Source organism: Vulpes lagopus, chromosome 1, assembly GCF_018345385.1.
Source record: "Vulpes lagopus strain Blue_001 chromosome 1, ASM1834538v1, whole genome shotgun sequence".
NCBI lineage: Eukaryota > Metazoa > Chordata > Mammalia > Carnivora > Canidae > Vulpes > Vulpes lagopus.
This window is the reverse complement of record NC_054824.1, coordinates 125,214,625-125,236,313: the sequence shown is the minus strand read 5'-3', so window position 1 is coordinate 125,236,313 and position 21,689 is coordinate 125,214,625. Positions and strand designations below refer to the sequence as shown.

The 21,689-nt window shown below is 40.0% G+C and overlaps 1 protein-coding gene across 1 annotated transcript in view; it reads left to right on the top strand.

The window, feature by feature from the left end:
* CDH2 (cadherin 2) overlaps positions 1 to 21,689 on the top strand; it is a 214,133-nt gene that overhangs the window by 182,151 nt on the left and 10,293 nt on the right. Inside the window, exon 15 of the mRNA XM_041732067.1 lies at positions 19,977 to 20,141. Within this exon, the coding sequence (XP_041588001.1) occupies positions 19,977 to 20,141 (165 nt within the window). The remainder of the gene's footprint in view (positions 1 to 19,976; positions 20,142 to 21,689) is intronic.

Here is a 21,689-nt window from a genome sequence, read left to right as displayed (position 1 = left end):
GGTGAAATTTTGTGATCATGTAATCCAAGTGGTAGGACAGATGTTAATACACACAGTAAGTAAGGAAATGGTCCCACGTTTTCTGTTTATCACATTATCAAATATTTAGAGGGAAGTCTTCCCTAGGTGTGCTGCACATTTCTTGATTTTTTTTCAAAGTACCAAATGTCATTGTATTTATTTTGTAAGAAAATCATTAACATTGTTTAAAGAGCTAGTATTTAAACCCAGCTTCCATTATAATAATGCTAATAAAAATATTTTTCTTCAGAGTTTTTCTTCATTGGATATCTAAAATATAACTAAAATTAGTTTCTACAATGGGGTTTATATATATATATATATATATTTATACATACACACACACACACACACATATGTACACAGTAAAAGCACTAGATAATTCATTCTACAAACGTTTACCAAGCAAGTTCAATATTTCATACACTATTTTATCACTGAAGATTACAGAAGTAGGCAGAACCAACAAATATCTGCCTTCACAAGTGTTAAGTTCTTTGAGGAGTATTCGAAATTAGAGACAATACCTAGTTCATCTTTGTATCCATGGAGTCTTTTGTGATGCCTGGCTCATTAGTGTCAAAGTTCCTCTCTGGCTATAAAATAACATAAGTTTCTGTATCAATGTACATGAGGAGCTGCATACATATTCAAGGATGAGAGATGTTCATTATGTGGGACACCTTTATGTGCTCAAGAGAAAATTGTAGATATTGCTAAGTGCAATAAATGCTGTTATCTCTTAAATCTTTGAAACCTGTGATATTATACTGTGATTGTCTCCCCTTTTGATAGAAAACAGAGCTAAAGATGATTGGATTCTCATAAAGTAGGAAGTGGTAGACACAGGGTTTGAATCCAGATCTGTCTGACATCACAGCCTAAACTAACTCTATCCTGATATAGTACCTCTTGTAATTACCTGGAAGATACTAACGTAATCTATAAGGAGTCACCATGACAGGTGACTGTATTTTAGGTACTTTGGTAATTATGTTATTTCCACTTACAAATACAAACTTTGGGGCAATAGTCAAAAAAAGAAGCCAGAATTCTTGGGTCTTGTATCATTATCAGTAAATTTAGATGTACTCTGTCTTAAGTATATATGTGGACATTAGTGATGAGGCTGTTTACTTGAATAAAAACAAATTTTCATGAATATATTTTCTTTTCCTTTTCTCTATTCATTTGAGGAAATAGTACATCACTTTTGGGGTGGTTTGTTTTGCTTTTTTGTTTGTTTGTTTTAACATATTTATTTATTTGTTTAGAGCAGGCAACTGCAAGTGGGGAGAGAGGCAGAGAGAGGAGAGAGAGCATCTAAAGCAGTCTCTGAGCTGAGCAAGTTGTGGGGCTCAATTTCATGACCCTACAATCAGATCAGAGCGGAAACTAAAAGTCGGAGCCCAACCAACTACACCACCCAGGCACTCCTATGTCACTTTTTGTTTTACAAAGCACATTCACATCCATTGTTGTGTTTAATCTTTGTGGCAACTCATTAGTTTCCCATTTTCCATTTGTAGCAAGTTAAGTGATTAGCTCTCAGAGCTTGTAACTGGCAGAGCCAGAACTGAGGTCCACCTTTTCGGATTCCAGATTCCATGCTTGGTTTATAGTACCTCAGCTCTCACATTTAGAAGAGATGCTTATTAAAATATGTTGAAAACTTGACTCATGTGTAAAGCTGCTTCGAATACTGACTAATTAAAGTGGCTCTATAAATATGCCCCAGGGTTTCTTGCTTATAAATGTCTTTGGATATTAAAATTCATGTTTGGCTTAATCCTTAATTAATCTATCCTTTCACTCTCCTGAGTTATGTTCAAGATCAGCAAACGTATATTGATCACATTATCTCATAAATCTTCTACTTTTGGTATTTTATTTTTCATGACATTGTGCATGATTTTCTAGGCAGAAATTTAAACCCAATTCTGTGAAGCTCCAGTAAAAATGGTAATAACTGGAAGGCCAAAAGTCATAACTGGATACTGCTAGAATTGGAGCCCCAGGGGCAAGAACCAAGATCATTCTCAACATCTGGGAGTCTGACACTTAGAGGGCACTTAGAGTCACCTGATCTATCTTTCTCCCTTCTCCCCGCCAATCTCTTTGAGAAAGTGTTTAATGAGATTCTATTGTTGTAGCTATTTTAGGAAAGACTGACTTCCTTTATTGACTTTATCCACTTAGATTGGTTCTTGAGATCAAATAAATCAAACTTACTTACTACTCTAAGATTTATTAAAATCATCGTTATAAATGTTCATTCTCTTCTTTCACTGACCTCTGAAGTTTCCTTTGCCCCAGGTAAGCTTTTAGACAGGTATGTTTTGTTTCCTATTGGAAACTTCCCCAATAGTCCAAAGATTTTTCTGAAATTTTCTCTATATTGTTCTCTGTGTCTGATTTCTTTATTTAGTACTGATTTTCCTATTTTATCTTTTGGTAGCTAGCCTCTTGGTTCTGTGATGCCATGTTCATCTAAATTAAAAGCCTCTGTCCATCTTGGATTCTCTGTCATGATTTCCAGTTGCAGTTCTCATTATAGAAAGTTGTGAAAAAATTGGGGACTCTTGAGTGGCTCAGTTAGTTGGGCGTCCGATTCTTGATTTTGATTTAGCTTATGATCTCAGGATCATGAGATCAAGCCCTGCATCGGGCCTTGTGCTCAGCAGGAGTTTGCTTAAGATTCTCTCTGTCTCTCTCTCCCTCCCTGCCCCTCTCCCTTTGTGTGTACTCTCACACTCTCTCAAATAATACATCTTAAAAAAAGAGAAAATTGTGACAAAATTAAATAATTGGCTTTTTATTCATTCTATGGCTTACCTCATAATAGCAGAATAAAATATGCAGAGTGAGAATGCTATACCAAGGATTTGTCTCTACCTAAAGTGTTTTTATGAAATCAATTTGCTTATCGCATCACCAAGGCCACCGCCTTAACTTAGATCAGAATCATCATTGTCCTCCAGTAGCATCCTAATGAGTGTCCTGTCTCTGGCTTCACACTCCCACTAACTCTTTAGAAATTATTAAATCCAGACTTCCTCCTTAGCATGACAGGTCTTTGGCCCTTTGGTGCACTCCCTTAAGGAGCAGATAGGGGGTTGTGGGAAAGAGTTGATGGAGGGTATACACTCCCTCAAGATGCAAATCCATGAGGTTTGTCCATGCATAGCCACTAAAATTTCTTTGCAAGTCTGGGTGAGTTATCCTTATGCTCCCTCCCCTCTACCTCTTTTTTTTTATCCAGATAAAGTTTCTAAAAATATTTTATTTATTGGCTTTAGTGTTCCCTTTTTTATTGAAGTATGGTTGATGTACAATATTATATTAGTTTCAGGTGTGCAACATAATGATTCAACAAGTCTTTATGTTACACCATGCTTATCACAAGTGTAGCAACCATCTGTCATCATACAACAATATTACAATGTCATTGACTATATTCCCTGTACTGTGCCTTTTCTTCCCATAACTTATTCATTCTGTAACTGGAAGCCTGGACCTTCTTAATGGCAGATTCCTTTGTTCTTCCATTCTCTCCTCCTCCAGAGATCAAAGCAGCTATGGGTCTTATTTCTCTTGGAGCTTGTTAGCTTCTTTATATTTATTCAGGTAGCCTCATTATGTTCTGAATTATGGCTTCAAAAATCTGTGATTTGGTAACTTAACTGGCTTGTTTGCTAATACTAGCATGTGAATAATAGTCTCATGACTCTATATCCCAACCAGAAACCGAAGGCTTCCTACAAGGTTTAAGAGTGTAACCACCATGCATGTCAACAAGAGCATTTCCTGCACCCTGGGAGTCTTCTTTGTATCCCCTGCCAGGAAGTATGCCCTCTGCCAAAAGTAACTAGTATTTTTTTATTTCTATCACCACAGAACAGCATAACTGGGTTTTAGATTTCGTTATGTAAATGGTATCATACAGTAGGTACTTTTCGTGTCTGGCTTCCTTTATTCAGACTTATATCTATAAGATTCATCCGTGCTATATACAGAAGTAGTTCATTTTTATAGTTGCTAAGAAGTATTCTGTTGTAGGAATTAACCACATTTTATTCATCCATTCTACTATACTTGGACTGAGTTCATGCAGTTGAATTATTATGAATACAACTGCTGTGAACATTCTTGTGTGTGTATGTTGGTGCATTTCTGTTGGTATGTGCATAGGGATTGAACTTCTCCATCCTAGAATGTATCTGTGTGCAGTTTTAACACCAACCTGCTAGTTTTCCAGTAATTGTACCAATTGACATCTCCCTTCACCATAGTGGGGCATGAGAGTTTCAATGGCCCTACATCCTCACTAGCACTTGGCTTGTTCTAGTCTTCAAAGTTTAGCCCCTCTGGTGGCATATATCTCAGTATGATTTAATCAAGATGTTCCTACTGACTTACTTACCATTTTGATACCTTTGTGAGGTTTCTGTTCAGCCTTTTGTCTACTTTTCTATTACAGTTGTCTGCCCTTATTGATATGTAGGAGGTCCTTATATATTATGGATATTATTTCTTTGTCAGATAAACATATTGTCAATATCTTCTCCTATCTCATAGCTTACTTTTTTATTCTCTTAATGGTGTCTTATGATGAGCAAAGGTTTTTTTTTTTAATTTTAATGAAGCCCAATATAGCAATTTTTTTAAAGATTTTGTTTATTTATTCATGAAAGACACACAGAGAGAGAGAGAGAGAGGCAGAGACACAGGCAGGGGGGAGAAGCAAGCTTCATGCAGGGAGCCCAACGCGGGACTCGATCCCGGGTCTCCAGGATCAGGCCCTGGGCCGAAGGCGGTGCCAAACCACTGAGCCACCCGGGCTGCCCCAGTATAGCAATTTTATTCCATTAGGAAATACACTTATGTCCCATTTAAGAAAACTTTGTCTGCTCTGAAGTAATGAATTCTTCTCCTTAAAAAAAAAAGAAAAAGAAAAAGAAAGAAAAGAAAAGAAAGAAAAGAAAAGAAAAGAAAAAGAAAAGAAAAGAAAAGAAAACCAAAACACTTCATGTTGTCTTCTCAAAGCTTTATTATTTTACCTATCATGTTAAGTCTGTGATCTGTCTCTAATGGATTATTCATTTGCTATAAGATATTTATCAGAGTTCTTTTTTGTTTTCTTCCCTGATGCCCAACAGTGTTTACTAAAAAGATAACCCTTCTCCACTGCACTGCAGAGGTCCACTTGTCATAAGGCAGGTGGCTCTGTGCGTGTGGGTGTATGGGCTGGCTTCCTGACTCTGTGCTGGACTGCTTGCTCTGCCTCCCTCTTCTTGGGCTGGTACCACTTGTTTTCATTGCTATCACTTTACAATGTCTTCCTGTCTGTTTGTATAAATTCTCCAACTGAATTCACCAAGATTTGGATCAAAGTTTTTGGTGGAATTTCTCATTTACTTTTATTTTCTTAAAAAAAAAAAAAACTAAACCTTTTATTTAATACTCTTATTTTTAAGTGACTTTAATCCAAATACTTTTCCATTTTCTTTTTTTTTTAAATATATATATTTTTTATTTGAGAGACCACTCACAAGTTAGGGGGAGCAACAGAGGGAAAGGAAGAAGCAGGCTCTCCGTGGAGCAGGGAACCCCATGTGGGGCTCGATTCCAGGACCCCAGTATTGTGACCTGAGCTGAAGGCAGACTCTTCACTGACTGAGCCACCCAGAAACTCCACTTTCCCATTTTCTAAACAAGATATTACTGCTTTAAATCTTAAAATTATGGTCCATTCCTGAGAAGTTCAGCTTTGTGAAATACATTCTATTTCTATTTTCCATAATTCACATGTGACTTTCTCACATGTTAGAAAGTGTATTACTTTTTTTTTTTTCTGAGTATAGTTGACACACAATGTTACATTGGTGTCAGGTGTACAACCTAGTGATTCAACAAGTCTATCCATTAGGTTATAATGCTCACAAGTGTGGCTACCGCCTGTTAGCATATGACACTGTGACAATACCACTGACTGTATTCCATCTGTTCTTTCATTCCCATGACTTATTTCTCTGTAGCATGCATTAAGCCTTTTTGGCAACAGAATATGATTTATACATTTTTATTAGTTTTAGGGGGAAGATATTATCTCTCTACAAGAGTAGGCTTAGGAAATGGGATTGCTGCCATGTTACATCTTAGACAAGTTATAGTTGATTTTTATTACACATAGGCAGTATTTTATGGAGCATGTGTGTTACCTCTAGATGTGGATGGAGACTGTGCCTTACAAGGCAGGCGTGGCTTGTCATAATCAGGCGGTGGCCTGCTTGATGTCTCCGCTGGACAATCCCAAAGAATCAGCAGCTTTTTCAAAGAATGGGCAGGTCGCAGAGGGTAGTTGAGGCAGTTGGTGAAGCCAGATAGGAACTGTAGTGACAGGCAAAGGCAGCTATGCTGGGAAGGCTGTAAAACCTAGCCACAGGCTGGCTTAGCCAGAATTCCTATTTTTCCTGCCAAGAGAGTGTATCCTCCTTAAGGAGCTAACTGATTAGAAAGAAAACAAAGCAAAGCAATCCTTTCCAAGGGTAGTCCTTATCTTCAAGGCCATTGATTAGCATCTCTTGCTGTCTTAGATCTGTGCCAGGATACAGGTTGGTAATTTCTTTAGCAAAATAGCTCAGAAGCCTACAAAAAGAAAAACAACAACACACCTGTATTTTTTGTCTTGTGTATAGTAGACTCTTCCCAGTGCACATAGATACTGTGCTCTGGGTTAAGTTGTTGGGCCCCAAGTTGGTCCCATATTTGAAGCTAGCATTAGATGCTTTCTGAATAGGAGCATCTGTTGACTGTTGGACAGACACTTTTAGTATAATGTCTGTTCTCTTTTCAGAGGGCGAAGTTTCTTCTTTATCTGCTTCACTGCCACACTCAGCAGGGCTTTTGGTGGTTATCAAGTCATGTTTAATTACCCTCATTAGTAAATGTTCATCGGTGCACTTTTGGTCAATGGGGCTCGTTGCAGATACTGTGTAGCTTTTCATGTTTTTTGCAATGAGCTCCCTTCATATTAGCATCACGAATAAAATCAGGGTGAATGTACAATATAGCCGATGGCTCACATTTCATGGAACCATCCCTCTAGCCCCAGGATAGGAAACAGAAACTGTTAGCTTCCTGCTTTTTAAAGCTTAGGCTTAATTACGATTGCTTTTATATTAAATAAACATTTGTGGAATGTGTATTATGTTTACAACAGTCACTGGTGCCCACTTTAAACAACCTCTACCTAAATCACTCACCATTATATGGTTTCATTCTTCATAATAATAGCAGAAGCTATTGTTTGGGGTACCCTATGAATTAGGCACTGTACTTAAGTGCTTTCTATACATTATTTCACTTGACCCTCCCACAGTACAGTAGAGTAGACACACGCTGCTAAAAAGTACTGAAGTGGAGATTAAGTCTCTGTCCAGAGAAAGTGATACGTTTACCAGATCCTGTACCATCCTTGGCAAAACTCAGGTTCAACCAGGTGATTAAAACAACACCTTTCAGGGCACCTGGGTGGCTCAGTAGTTGAGCATCTGGCCTTTGACTTAGGTCGTGATCCCAAGGTCCTGAGATCAAGTCCCACATCAGGGTCCCCATGGGAAGCTTGCTTCTCCCTCTGCCTATGTCTCTGCCTCTCTCTGTGTGTCTCTCATGAATAATTTTTTTTAATTAAAAAAAAAAAACAGTTTTCCAAATGTCATTTTGAATTTATCAGAAGAAGGCCATCCTTTCCTTGAAGTAGACTCTGGGACATCCAGCAGCTTCCTCTGCTCTTAAAATTTGACTTGGGAAATGTCCAATTCTGAGTTTGGGGCCTGTGAACTCCATAAGGACTCTGGATCTGTAAGAGAGGATCTGTTGTCCATGTTAGGAGGTTTCACAGATTACAGATTACAGTGAGTCAACACTGAGATCTCCTGAACCATGGCTGCTGGTTCAAGGACAGCATTAAGGAAGCAGGGCTTGCCCTCTCCACAGACAAACTTAAATCAGGGCTGGTCATGACAGAAGGTGTGAGTAATTAAAAGTTCCTCATTGGTGTTCTCTTGCTCACTCTTGGATTCTTGGCCCTTACTATTGCCTGGGTACTAGGTTTGACTTCCTACACAGCTGCTGCTGAGTGGAACATCACAGTCGGCTAGATTCTTATCTCTCATTTCTTCAGACAAGGCCCAGCACCTCTTGGGCTCAGGAGGTTTCACACTCCAGGATTGTGAGTACTCTAATCTGAATTCCCACATTTGGTTCTTAAGTTTTTAGAGTCTTGCTCTCGAGCTGGAGTTTTTCTTTCTCATCAGAGATGGTTCTGAGGTCTCAGAGAAAGTATCTGATGTCAACCCTTAATGATTTGGGGTACGTGTCTGAAAGGTAGATTCTCTGTCACTTTAAAAGTCATATTTCATCAGGTGGGTGGGGAAGGGGTGCTTCTGGATTTTTTTTTATTGAGCTTGCAAAGTGTAAAAACTGAAAAATTTCACATAAATTTTGGATCTCCCAAGCCTTTCCAAAAAGTTGAAAGATCTAGAAACATGGCCAGCATTCTGTCTTGAGAATAAGTATTGGAAACTAAAAGAGGCTTCTTGCTTTAAGCAAGGCAGATATGTTCTGGTGATTGGTTTTATTTTCTTCTTTTTGTCCCAGGCCAGCTTTCTTGACTTATATTATAAGCCAGTCCTTTATAAAAATCTATTTTTTGCTGACTCTGATTAAATTATATGATTATTAGTCTTGGGATTAACAAAAAACAGATTTCTATTAGGGAAGGTCCCATAGTGCTAGAAACCATGGAACAATTTTCTGTAGTACTGTGTTTGTTTGTTTGGTTGGTTGGTTGGTTGGTTGGTTATTTTAAAGGGAAAGAAAGCAGATTGCCACAGATATACTTAGCCAGATGAATTGGTTAAAATAGGGTAGCTGCTATAACAAACTAAAATTTCAATGACCTAAGTCTGGTAGCCTGGTTGAAATGCACTTCTCACTTACTTCGTGGTAATTGGGTTTCAGGTCATGGGGATTGGAGGTGGGGAGGAAAGATCCACGCTACTCTACTCCATGCAGTCATAAGGGACCCAGAAGACCAGCGGCTCCCCAGCTCTGCACATGTGGCTTCCAGGGTCACCCCAGCCATGCATACTTGCAATCCCTGAATAACCAGAGGGCAGGGAGGATGATTTGTGGGAGATTTTTATGGGCTAGGCATGGCACGCATCACTTCCATTCTCTGTCCCCTAGGAAATGCCTTTGGCTAAGGTACCCAGTAAGAAGGAGGAATGAGTTCGGTGACCGGCTGGAAGTCTCTGCCCCACCCTGTTAAGTGTTAAGTTTAGAGAATCTTTTCTGACTTTCTTTGAGAAGAGTTTTCTCATAGTGACCCACCCAGAATAGAGTGCTAGCTCATGTGCATTGTTTTGTGACCCATGCAGATATGCTGGAAGGAAGTGGGTCCCTGGTCACAGAAGACACAGAAAATGCAGTAGCTCATGAAAATGGAGACACTGTATGTAAGGCTCACAAAAACTAGGGAGGGCAGCTTTCCCTTACCTGCAGAATGTTCCCAGTGCTCCCTGGGACACTGACATCTTCTTGATCAGGGATAGGAACGTGCACATGTAAATGATCACATGTGATTTCAGGATAAAGGGAGTCATGATAGGAGCTCTTTGTAGTGGCCCAGGATTTCAAAACCCTAAAGATCCAGATGTAGTTGCTGTATGAGTGACCATTGCCTTTTTTTTTTTAAGAAATTTAATTCTTATGTAATTTGTGGGAGTTAGTGTATTTCTGTAGCTGAGGTCCCCAGACCTTCCATGACACAGAAGGCACGTTCAGTGGAATTTAGGTGCCTGAGATGGGGTAAGAACCTACCCACAGTCCTATGAGTTGGGACTTGGATTTGGGGAATGGGAACTCTGAGGGTTGATGACTTAGTTTCTCCTCACATTGCCCCACCACGCTACATGTTAAACTGCAATAGGTTTGAGCCACCTATACCTCTGTACCAATGCAGGGAACCTCATACTTCCCCGGCGTTAGTCCATGGTCTTAGCCTGCCTAATAACTCTGTTTAGCCACTAAGACTCATCTCAAGACATCCTCCCTTGGAATCCCATCTGGATCAAGTATCTCTGCTTTATGATCCACAGCATTCCATGTCTACTTTGTTTTGAGCTTTTGTGTCCAGTCCTGCTTCCATCCTTAAATTCTGGGAGGGCAGGGATCCTATTCGTTTTTTATTTCTGTACTTAGGACGTCACACGCCTGAGAAGTGCTCATAGAAAGTTCGTGCATTGGGCCCTCTTCCCAAACCTCTTAATTTTTATAAGTCTGTCTACAGGGTTGATTGACACCCATGACAACTTGAATTTCATTCTTTGAAATCCCTGATGTCTTCAGGAAATGACGATAACATTCATAAATGCTAGCACTCATTACATACTTGATCTGTGTCAGGCTCTGTGCTCTGCCCTCAGTTTACATTTCTCCTATAATCTTCCCAACAACCCTGTGCCATAGACACTTCCAGTGTTCGAACCCAGGTCTATGTGACTTGAGAGGCTAAACTCCTAATGCACTTGCTGGTGGTCATATGACCAATGTTGCATATGGTGTTGCTGACTTGTAGCACGCAGGTGTGACTGGTAGGACCAGTGAGGCTGGGCACTTAGCCACGATTTATTAGAAGACTTCAGGTAATCAGGCTTTAGAAAAGGCAAAGAGTAAGACTTAGTTAACAGGTTAAGCATGGCTTGCAAAACTGAGCACATTTTAGTATTAACAAAGTTAGAATCTGGAGAAGCAATCTGAATAGCCAGGTTATTACAGAAAAAAATAATAAATTCAGGTATACAATCTGGGTGACAGAAGCTAAAATTTTAAATCCAGTCTAGATGCCTAGACAGAGGGGGAGAGTACAGATATAAGAAAGTCCCTTGAGACCAAAAGAGTCACTTCCCCCAGTCAAGGAATCTTTGCTTGAGCCAGAGGGTCTGTCTCCATGCACTTCTGGCCCATCTCAGGAGCCAGCCCTGGTGTGGGCAACCAACCCAGGCACTCTCTCAAGCAGAGAGTGAAATTTTATAACCATGGTGTATTTGATTCTTTTAAATGATTGTTTTATAAAATCTTCCTGCTAACCAAACTGACAGATGGCTGAATCTGGACACAGCTGTGGAGACCACTTTCAACATTTTTATTGTTAGCTGAGGCACACTCTGCTATGTTCTCAAGTTATTCGGCCACTTACACCCACCTGCAAATACTAGTATATTTTGCTACTGATTTCACAAGAGGAGAGTTTCACTAGGGATTGGATTAGTACATTGTCATTGCCTTTGTGCAAGCTGTTCTCAAAATACCACCAGGTGACACATGTCGATAGGCTACCAGAACCATATTCTCAACTGGCCAGGGCCCATTCATTCCCCATTGGACACAAAATATTTTTATCATGTGCATGATTTGCACACAACTTTTTATTTGCTATTCCTGTCACTTTGAATGAACAAAATATTTTATGTAATTCATTTTAATATTCATTCTTGAGTAATCATAAGTTTACTGTATTTAGTTTTAGAGGAATAGAAAGTTATCAATATCCCAGTAATGACAGTGATAAAGATTTTGACCGCCAACTGTGTGTTAACACTTTGCCAGGGGAAAAACAAAAGCAAAGATGCTAAGTGGTATTTGCCAAAGTTCTGCCAGCTGGCCGAATCCACCAACTGCCTTTTTTTTTTTATATTAATAAAGTTGTATTAGAATACAACCATGTGGGATGCCCGGGTGGCTCAGTGGTTAAGCATCTGCCTTTGGCTCAGGGCATGATCCCAGTCTGGGGATCGAGTCCCATGTCGGGCTCCCTGCATGGAGCCTGCTTCTCCTTCTGCATGTGTCTCTGCCTCTCTCTCTCTCTCTCTCTCTCTGTATCTCTCATGAATAAATAAATAAAATCTTTTAAGAAAAAAGGATATAACCGTGCACCTTGCCCGTTGTTTATGTGTTACCTGTGGCTATTTTTACACTGCAGTAGCAGCAGCGGAGTTGAGACCTTATAACAGAGATTATATGGCCCAAAGATACTAAAATGTTTACTATCTGGCCCTTACCAAAAAAAGATTCGCTAACCCCCTTAGAGTTTAGAGAATATGGAGCCTTCATTAGCATTTGGTCCAGAGCTTGAATGCTCTTTAGATTAGCCCAGGAACTTTATGGAACCTGCCCAAGGTCACACAGTTGGATATGGTGAAGTCAGGATTTGAATCAAGGCATTCTGATTTCAGACTCTGTCTTTTGCAGTCACCATAGTATGCTCCCTTTATATGTACATTTATCTTAAACAGTGATTAGTTCTCCTTAGGAAATTTCAAAACTATGTGTCTTATAGTGGAGAAGGATTTTTGATGCTCTGTCACCATATTCTGAACCAAATCTTGTCATTTCTTTATTCCCTATTTTTAGGTCTCCTCTAAGACAGAATACTAGGTCAGGCCAACAGAATGACTTTGATCTTGTCTGGATGGTGACATTCATATTTTTAGGTAGAAGAAGTTGGAGCTTGGGGTGGGAACATGGCCTGAAGGTGCATTTAGAAAGTATACTCTGTGTCTCCCAGCCAGACGTACTTAAACGGGCTAAGAAGTATGTTCATCTCTATCGTGCTAAAACTGAATTACATGGACAAGGTGGGAAATGACAAACATCAGTATAAAAATTAAATGTCAGATTTCAGGAGGAACATCATCTTTCTGAAGCCCTGTTGCTCTGCTCCATCCTGCAGGCCTGCACAGCCACATCCTTACTTCCCCCAGCAGCTTACATCTTCCTCTTCCATATTTTTGTTACATATTGTTTATATATGCATGACATCAAGTCTCATCATTTCTGAATGCATTCTTTTAAAAGATGGTAGACTAGGGATCCCTGGGTGGCGCAGCGGTTTGGCGCCTGCCTTTGGCCCAGGGCGCGATCCTGGAGACCCGGGATCAAATCCCACGTTGGGCTCCCGGTGCATGGAGCCTGCTTCTCCCTCTGCCTGTGTCTCTGCCTCTCTCTCTCTCTCTCTCTCTCTCTCTGTGTGTGTGTGTGACTATCATAAATAAATTTAAAAAAATTTAAAAAAAAAAGATGGTAGACTGAGAGCTCTATGGGCAACTCCATCTGCGACCCAAGAGACTCTCCAGAAAGTATTTATTCAATCAAATCTAATGGAACCGTCTTCACAACATTTTTCCAAGAGGATATGCCATATTTTTACAATAGGAAGGAAGTTGTGATAAAATTCCAACAACGCCAGTTTCTGTGGCGGGACCACCATTTTGCACCAACGAATGAAACTTCAGCTCATTCAAAATTCTGAAGACAGAATTCGGAGAGAATTTTGAAAGAAGCTGTGACAGGGCAGCAGTAACAGTAAACCGTGGAGGCAGGAACAATGGATGTGTTCCCTCCTCAGGGGGGCCTGGCTCCATCCCTCCTGGGACAGGCAAACTGGCCTTCTAGTGGGATTACCGTGTAGATGACAGCAGAGAAGAGAGGTCCTTCCGCTGTCCCTGAGTTATTTTATCTTTGTTAGGTTCATGATTCAAACCAGAAGAGCTTTTAGCAAATCTTTTGTTTAGGGGGCTTTCAGAATCCTTGGAATCTACTTGGTCTCCACATCATTCCCCCCGGTAGTTACCATCATAACTGTATTTCGCTGGGGGAGGAAAGTCAGCTCGGATCGTCATTTACATAAAGCTCGCAAGGGCATTTGACTTACGTGTCAGCAGTTGTATGGTAATGTGTTGACACCTTATCACTATTTTATTCAATTATTTTAATGCCAGGAGCTATAGAGGGTGAGATAATAATGTTCTCCTCCTCCACCTTCCATTCCTTTTTGTGTCTGTCTGAAGAGTTTCTTGCCTGTGCCACCGTCAGCTTTTTTCCAGATAACTTTTTTTTTTTCCCTTCAGAATTTTGTCCATTGACTTTCATGTTAGTATTTTTACTTCTCTCAGTTACTCAGTCCCGAAACATTAAAAATGTTTCCCTTATCTCTATGGGAATTTTAAAGTCCCTTGCCTCTGCTGCTATAAAGGGAAAGTTTTCCGCTTGTCCCAGCCCTTGCCCGGGAGATAGGGAAGCTGGCTGCTGTGTTCTTCACTCCTCCCCACAGTGGAGGCTGATAAAGGACCGTGACCTTTCGGTGCCTCCCTTCCTGCACGGGCCTGCTTGTTGTTGGTTGGACCGAAATGAAGAATCCTAATTCTGCCTAAAAATCTGTGAGGCACGTTTTAACCAACCACGCACAGACCAGAGTACTAGACCCCAGTGCCTCGTTAGCTTAGCATAACCACCCTGAACTCCTCTCCTGGACCAGGAACCCTTCCCGTTTCCCACCTCGGTGAACTGCCCTGTGCATTTCTTCATTGGCCCATGGCAACAAGATGCAGCTTTTATTTTTAATTCGCTTGCCCTGGAGGTCTCTGTTTTATCCTTCCACGCTGCTTACCTGAGTCTGCAACCTTGGACGAATCATTAACCTCTCTGACCTGCAGTAACCAAGGGGATAGAATAACACCTACTTTGGAAGGATTTGTGGTGGGAGTATGTGAGGTACCACTTGAGAAAGCACCCAGTGTCATTCCTGCCAGGTGAGAGTTGGTTTCCTTCTTTCACTCAGAGCTGGAAATGGCATCTGGCACCCAGTAGGCTCTCCTTTAAATACTTGTGGGATAGTAAACGAGTATTTTCGTCACTCTCTAAAACAGATTCAATTACACGATTCTATAGATGCTATCAGCAAGGTAGCTGTCTGAATTTTTTTTTCTTTTTTTAGCTTTCTGAAATTTTTACCTAGGTTCCAGAATTTCTATCTATACTGATGCAGCATTTTAATTTATTTAAACATAACCAAATGCCTTAGGATAGATTCGTGGTATCTTTACTGAACCAATTATAAATTACTGCAAGTCAGTGGAATTTAACAAGAAAAGCCAAAACCAGAGTGTTAGCTGCTAACTAACTTTTTACTGACTCTCCCATAATTGTATCACCCTTAAGACATTTTAACTCATAGATGAACCAGAAAGAGGTTTTAGTTGCCTGCAATGTGAATATTCTTAAAACCATAATTCCATGCCTCCTTCTAATGGTTGTTGCCAAATAACATATGTTCTAAATATTTTAAAACAAGATTTTCCTTGGCCTTCCTTTGAAAATTAGACATCTTTAGGAAGTTAGCATTGCAAATAAAGGTTGACAATCATAAGAGAATTTTCAGATCTACTTTTTCTCTAGAGAGTTTTAGGAACCAAATAAAAGATTTCTTCTTGGCTTGTTTCTTTGTAATCTTCCGGAGACCATGAACCCAATGACCTTGAAAGTGTTTTCAGTCTCTGTAATTGTCTTTATAATTCTCATCCTACATGTTGTAATTTGTGTGTTTAAGTAAAGTATTATGGGATTGTAAAGATGTATAATTTAGGAGGTTTGCATAGAGTGACCCCTTATCAAAAGGCTTAAAATTGGACCCTCAGATCAGGACCTCTGCCACACAACACAGATGGATATGGACAGAAAACCAGCCCCTGTGACCTGAAGACACTTCTGCCTACTTCCTAGCATTGTCAGGTTTTTTTTATATCCTATGTTTATAATAGAAGAAACCATCACAGAGAAATGTTAAGCCACATTTAACCCAGTTCCTAACTTTCCATAAATCAGTGGTTTTCTGCTTCTTTTTTTGCTATCTGCACAACTGAGGAATATGACATATTTCCATCATTATGGGGGACTCACCAGAGCAGTGAATCTCAGTGATGAGACGGGGGTCTTTCCGTCCCTCCCCATTGTGAATTACTGCTATGGAGTATAATGTGATCCAAGGCACATTTCTTAAATTGGTTGCTCTTTTGAACATCTGGCATGAATATCATTGCTCAGGCTTTTTTCGACACATTTTTTAATGAGCACTTTCTACGGGCTTGCCATTTTGCTGGTGGAAAGGATGGAACAGGACTACAGACCTTTGAAGGCTTCTCCCACTCTCTAGTTCTTAAGGTGTAGGAAAAGGCTATCAAAAGAAAGATAAAAAAAACTATAAATTAATATGCTGCTTTATATATCCCTCTAAGTGAAGCAGGCGAGGTGGAGATGCTGTCCTTGCCTGGAAGAGACAGCTGCAATTGGCTACGACAAATTATATTAGAATTTAAGCTCTATTTTGCCACATCTTCCCATTTTCAGGTGAACTATCCCTATATCTAAGTGTTGGCAATTTATTAGAAAATTTTTATGACACTGCTGGCCAGTCAAAATGCATTCACCTTTGTAACTTTTGGGTATAGAGGGAGCGTATAAGAAATCAGGGAGCACAGGTTCTTTCCAGGTAAGGAATAGCACAAGCAAAGTCCGCATGCCCCTTTTGTCAACAGTTAAGCCAAAGAAATTTCTCTGTATTCTTATACAGAATTATCATGTAATACACTGAGCATCAAGGAGTTTGTCACCAGGGAAAAGACAGTCCTTAAACATTAGATTCCATTACTTAATTTCATGTAAGTCAGACTTCTAACAAAACATTCTACACTTTCAGCATAAAAATATTTATTGACTATTATCAGTATACTTACGATCTGTTTTTCCCTTTCTTCTATATAAAGCTTCAGTAAGTGTCAGAAGGCACAGTTATTCACGGTTTATCCCACTTTATTATACTTGGTAGTTATGCAGTTAAACATGACCTGGAAAAATATGCTTCTGGTGTGTAAGCATTTGGAATTCTCTAAATAAGTCCCTGTTTTTATTTTGTATGACATTTTAGCATCTCAAAGGCCTTCACATCTGTTATATCGTATGTCTTCAAGATAGTCTATAAATTGCTCATAAATTCTATAAAATTTAAAATGGAGCACAATTGTGCACGATTGAGATGTTTTCACTCAGGTTTTGTTTGGATAATCTGAAATATTCGATCCTAATAAGAGAAAGCAGCATTCTCATGTCTTTGCTCATGCTGTTGGTAATCCCAGAAAGGTCCTTTCTCCCTAGCACATGGATTGTTCAAGGTTCAAATCTAACACAGGTTTTCTCCTCTGAGCATTTTTTACTTTACAGCATACCACGTTTACATCCCAGGCTGGCTTGTCCTGCTCTGTGTACATGCCTCACCTCGACATCCCCTTGTACACTCTTGAGAGAAGGGGCTTCTCCTCAGTCCCTTCAGCAGTTAAGTTAGCTGAATCTCTTGGTAAAGGAATTGTTTCCAGGACAGTGGTCAGGATGAGAGTGTCTTAACAAGCAGAAAGTTACATTGTAGATGGGCGTTTTGAAGTCAGACACACCGGGTTTCGATTTCCATCCTAATCACAGTCTAGATGGGTGACCTTGGGCGAGTTACTCGAGCTCTCAGGAGTCTGGTTCTTCACCTAAAAAGCTGATAATGAAACATTCTCCACAGGTTTGTTAGAAAGTATCAATGAGAGGCACCGGGGTGGCTCAGTCGGTTAAGCGCCTGTCATCTCAGGTCATGATCCACGGGTCCTGGGATTGAGACCCAAGTTCAGCTCGCTGTTCAATGGGGAGTCTGCTTCTCCCCCTGCCCCTCCCCCTGCTCGTGCTCTCTCTCTCTCTCTCTCTCTCTCTCTCCCCCCCTCTGTCTCTCTCTCTCTCTCAAATAAATAAATAAAATCTTTAATTAAAAAAAAAGAAAGAAAGAAAGCAGATCCCTGGGTGGCTCAGTGGTTTAGCACCTACCTTCAGCCCAGGGTGTAATCCTGGAATACTGGGATCAAGTCCCATATCAGGCTCCCTGCATGGAGCCTGCTTCTCCCTCTGCCCATGTCTCTGCTTCTCTCTGTGTGTCTCTCATGAATAAATAAATAAACCCTTTAAAAAAAATAAAAATAAGAAAAAAGAAAGTATTAGTGAAAAGACACTTCTCAAGAGGCTGGTATAGTACCTGGTACCTCGAGGTCTGAATGCCAGTGACTTTTTTCCCCTTGGTCTTGGTCTCGTGGGTAACTATTATCATCCCTCACGTCTGGGCCCTCCACATTCATCTGTCTAGTCCGTTACTCTTTAACTCCGGGCCTTGTGGCTTGGACTTGACTCACTTTCCTGGGTGGCTGCCAAAGAGCTAAGCTTTAAAGTTACTGTAACCTGCTTGGAATCCAAACCTGTCTCTGAGTCTTAGTAGATTTGGGATAAGGGACTTAGTTATTTGGTTTATTTGAGACTCAGTATCTCAACTTGTACAAAGGGATAATAAAACTTAATAAGTGCTGATCAGAGGATTAAATGCACAAATACATGTAAAGCACCTCCACCAATGCCAGTACGTGGTGAGTATTCAAATGTTGAGTAAATTGAAACTACTATAGAGATATTCCAAACGGCACTTAAGCTGGTTTTAGATAAAAAGGTGAAGCCTGGACTCTGAAGAGTCCCAGAAAATCTACACTCCCTGTAAATATCAACATTAAATTAGAGAATTTTATATCATCAGAATTTGGGGGTTTGAAAACTACAAAGTATCCAAACCTAAAATTTTGATGCATTTCCACATTATAGTCAGCTTCTTTATTTCTGTCTCACTTTAGCATCTAGCTGATGTTAAAGCTGAAAATAGTTCTGAGGGCCCAGCCTGTGCCAAGAGCATCCTTCACAAGTTTGACTCTACCTATCTGAAAGTGGACAAGCTATTTTTCTAGGATATTCCCATTGGGCTGTATTGGAGGGGAAACCACTCCTCCTTGCCGTGTGCCATGGGGCCAGAGACTGGCAAACTTCTTCTGTGAAAAGCCTAATTGTAAGGCTTTGTAGATTACATGTAGTTTGTGTGGCATATTCTTCCTATTGCTGTTTTAAATAATCCTTTACAAATGTAAAAGCCGTTCTTTGAGAAAAATAGGATATGGGTCCCAAGAGGCTCACAGATCATAGTTTGCCAACTCCAGACCCCTGAGGGAGGGAGGAATAGAGATTGGCTTTGAAACCTTGGTGAACTCAAGCCCTACTTTAAGGAAAAGAAAACACATCTGTGTCATTTTTTTTTTTTTTTTAATATTAAAGACATTGTAGGAAAAGAAAAGGTCTTCCTTGACCTGCCTGGGGTCCCTGGCTGGATCTGAAAATTAAACTAACAAAGACAGATGAACAGGGGAAAAACATACACATCTTATTAAACATTTACATGTCCATGGGAGCCTCACAAGAAAATGAAGACCCGAAGAAGTGTTCTCAGAGGGAAGCTTTTATGCCTTTTAGACAAAGAAATAAGAAATTTCTAAGAATTGTCAAGACCAAAGGTTTGGGCAAGAACTAGTAAATGGTGGAGAAGTAATTAGGGATGTAAAGGTTAGTTTAACAAGGTTTGTTGGTACAGATTTCGTGGCCCCTAAGTTCCTGTCTCAGATGTTAAGGATGTGTTTTCTTCTCCCACTACAAGGAGGGGACCTTTCACATGGGAGTTTTATGACCTGTTTCAAGGAAGAAAGGCAAGGGTGAGGGGAGTTAGAGTGGCTTTCCTCCTCTGCTGTTTGTTTTTAATTCCTTCAGCTTGAGATACCTAATACGCTAAGACACTCCAAGTTAGGGTAGTAGGTTCCCAACTCCACATTAAGTTAGTACCTTTGTTTCTACGGTACAACTCCATCTTCTAGGCATTTTAGTCATTTTATAGTGGGGCCTCATCTCACTGCTGTTTTCCATTGGAAACTGATGAGAAACATAGGAAAGCAGATGGAGCACAGACTGTAGAAATGAAAAGCACAGAAGAAAGAGCTGTGTGAAAGAAATATTTAATCATAACATGAAAAACTCATGGTGGCAACTTTTCCATTATGTTAAATTTCACTCATTTCTATGCATTCTGGGTATGTGTTTAAAAACAAAGGTTGTAATTTCCATCTTTATGCCCATCTACCATGGGTTTTTGATTTTGTCTTTTGCAGGATTATGACTTGAGCCAGCTCCAGCAGCCTGATACCGTGGAACCTGATGCCATCAAGCCTGTAGGAATCCGACGTTTGGATGAGAGACCCATCCACGCTGAACCCCAGTACCCGGTCCGATCTGCAGCCCCGCACCCTGGGGACATCGGGGACTTCATTAATGAGGTGAAAAGACTAGCTCCCTCTCTTTATAAGGATGTTTACTTTATGCTAATGGTTTGCTGTACATAGACCACAAATTGCTTGGAATACAGTGATATCATTGGTGAAAACACCCTTGATTTTCTTGAGCTTATTTTCATGTTAAAGCTAATGTGGCTCCGATAGCAGAGAACAGATATAATTGGTTTGATGGGCCAAAAAACAGATCTATCAATTATAATTAAGATTCTGTATTTGTAAATGACATTCATATACATTATCAGTATTAGTCACACTATCTCCAAAAGGCTTTTTTCCCCAGATTACAAGTAATAAATAGACTAACAATATTATAGTGCATTCTGATTTCATTTATTAGCACTGATGAATGTAATAATAGTTCATTTTCATTTTCCTCACACTGTATACTTTGAATCCCACAAATGTTGAGAATTCAGTGCCTTCCCACCAACTAGAGAGTTCCATCAAATGAGATTAGTAGGAAGAGGAGCTAAATTAAATATTATGTAAGTGATTTAAATACTTGTCTAGTTGAGGAGTTTTAAGAGCTTCTGTAAGAGGCAGCTAATTCTCTGTTGAATATAACAGATATGATTTTCACTGTCAAAATTATTATGGCATTCTTTTATTTCATTACTGACCACGAGTTCTGCTACATTTAATACTTACATTTTGAAGTAAAATGATTTGTGCTGCTTCTTTTGATCATGCCTATAGTTTTACTGCAATCCTCCTTTTGAATTTTTAGTGTTAAGCATAAGAGAGCAATACATACTGATGTCGACTGTGACTATATGGCAGGACTCGCATTCTCTGGCCATGTCCTACCACTCAGTGTCTCTAAGATCAGAATAGGTTTCAATGCATTACAAGGTGGGGTACTTCTTTCTATATCACCTTCCATCATATGCTGATAAGACTCTAATTTCCTGGGGTTCCTTGGAGTCATATATTCTGTATACATAATCAATCTACTTTAGGTGTAGATTTTTTTAATAATAAATTTATTTTTTATTGGTGTTCAATTTACCAACATACAGAATAACACCCAGTGCTCATCCTGTCCAGTGCCCCCTCCTCAGTGCCCGTCACCCATTCACCCCCACCCCTTGCCCTCCTCCCCTTCCACCACCCCTAGTTCTTTCCCAGAGTTAGGAGTCTTTTTGTTCTGTCTCCCTTTCTGATATTTCCCACACATTTCTTCTCCCTTCCCTTCTATTCCCTTTCACTATTATTTATATTCCCCAAATGAATGAGAACATATGTTTGTCCTTCTCCAATTGACTTACTTCACTCAGCATAATACCCTCCAGTTCCATCCACATTGAAGCAAAGGGTGGGTATTTGTCGTTTCTGTTGGCTGAGTAATATTCCATTGTATACATAGACCACATCTTCTTTATCCATTCATCTCCCGATGGACACCAAGGCTCCTTCCACAGTTTGGCTATTGTGGACATTGCTGCTAGAAACATCGGGGTGCAGGTGTTCCGGTGTTTCATTGCATCCGTATCTTTGGGGTAAATCCCCAACAGTGCAATTGCTGGGTCG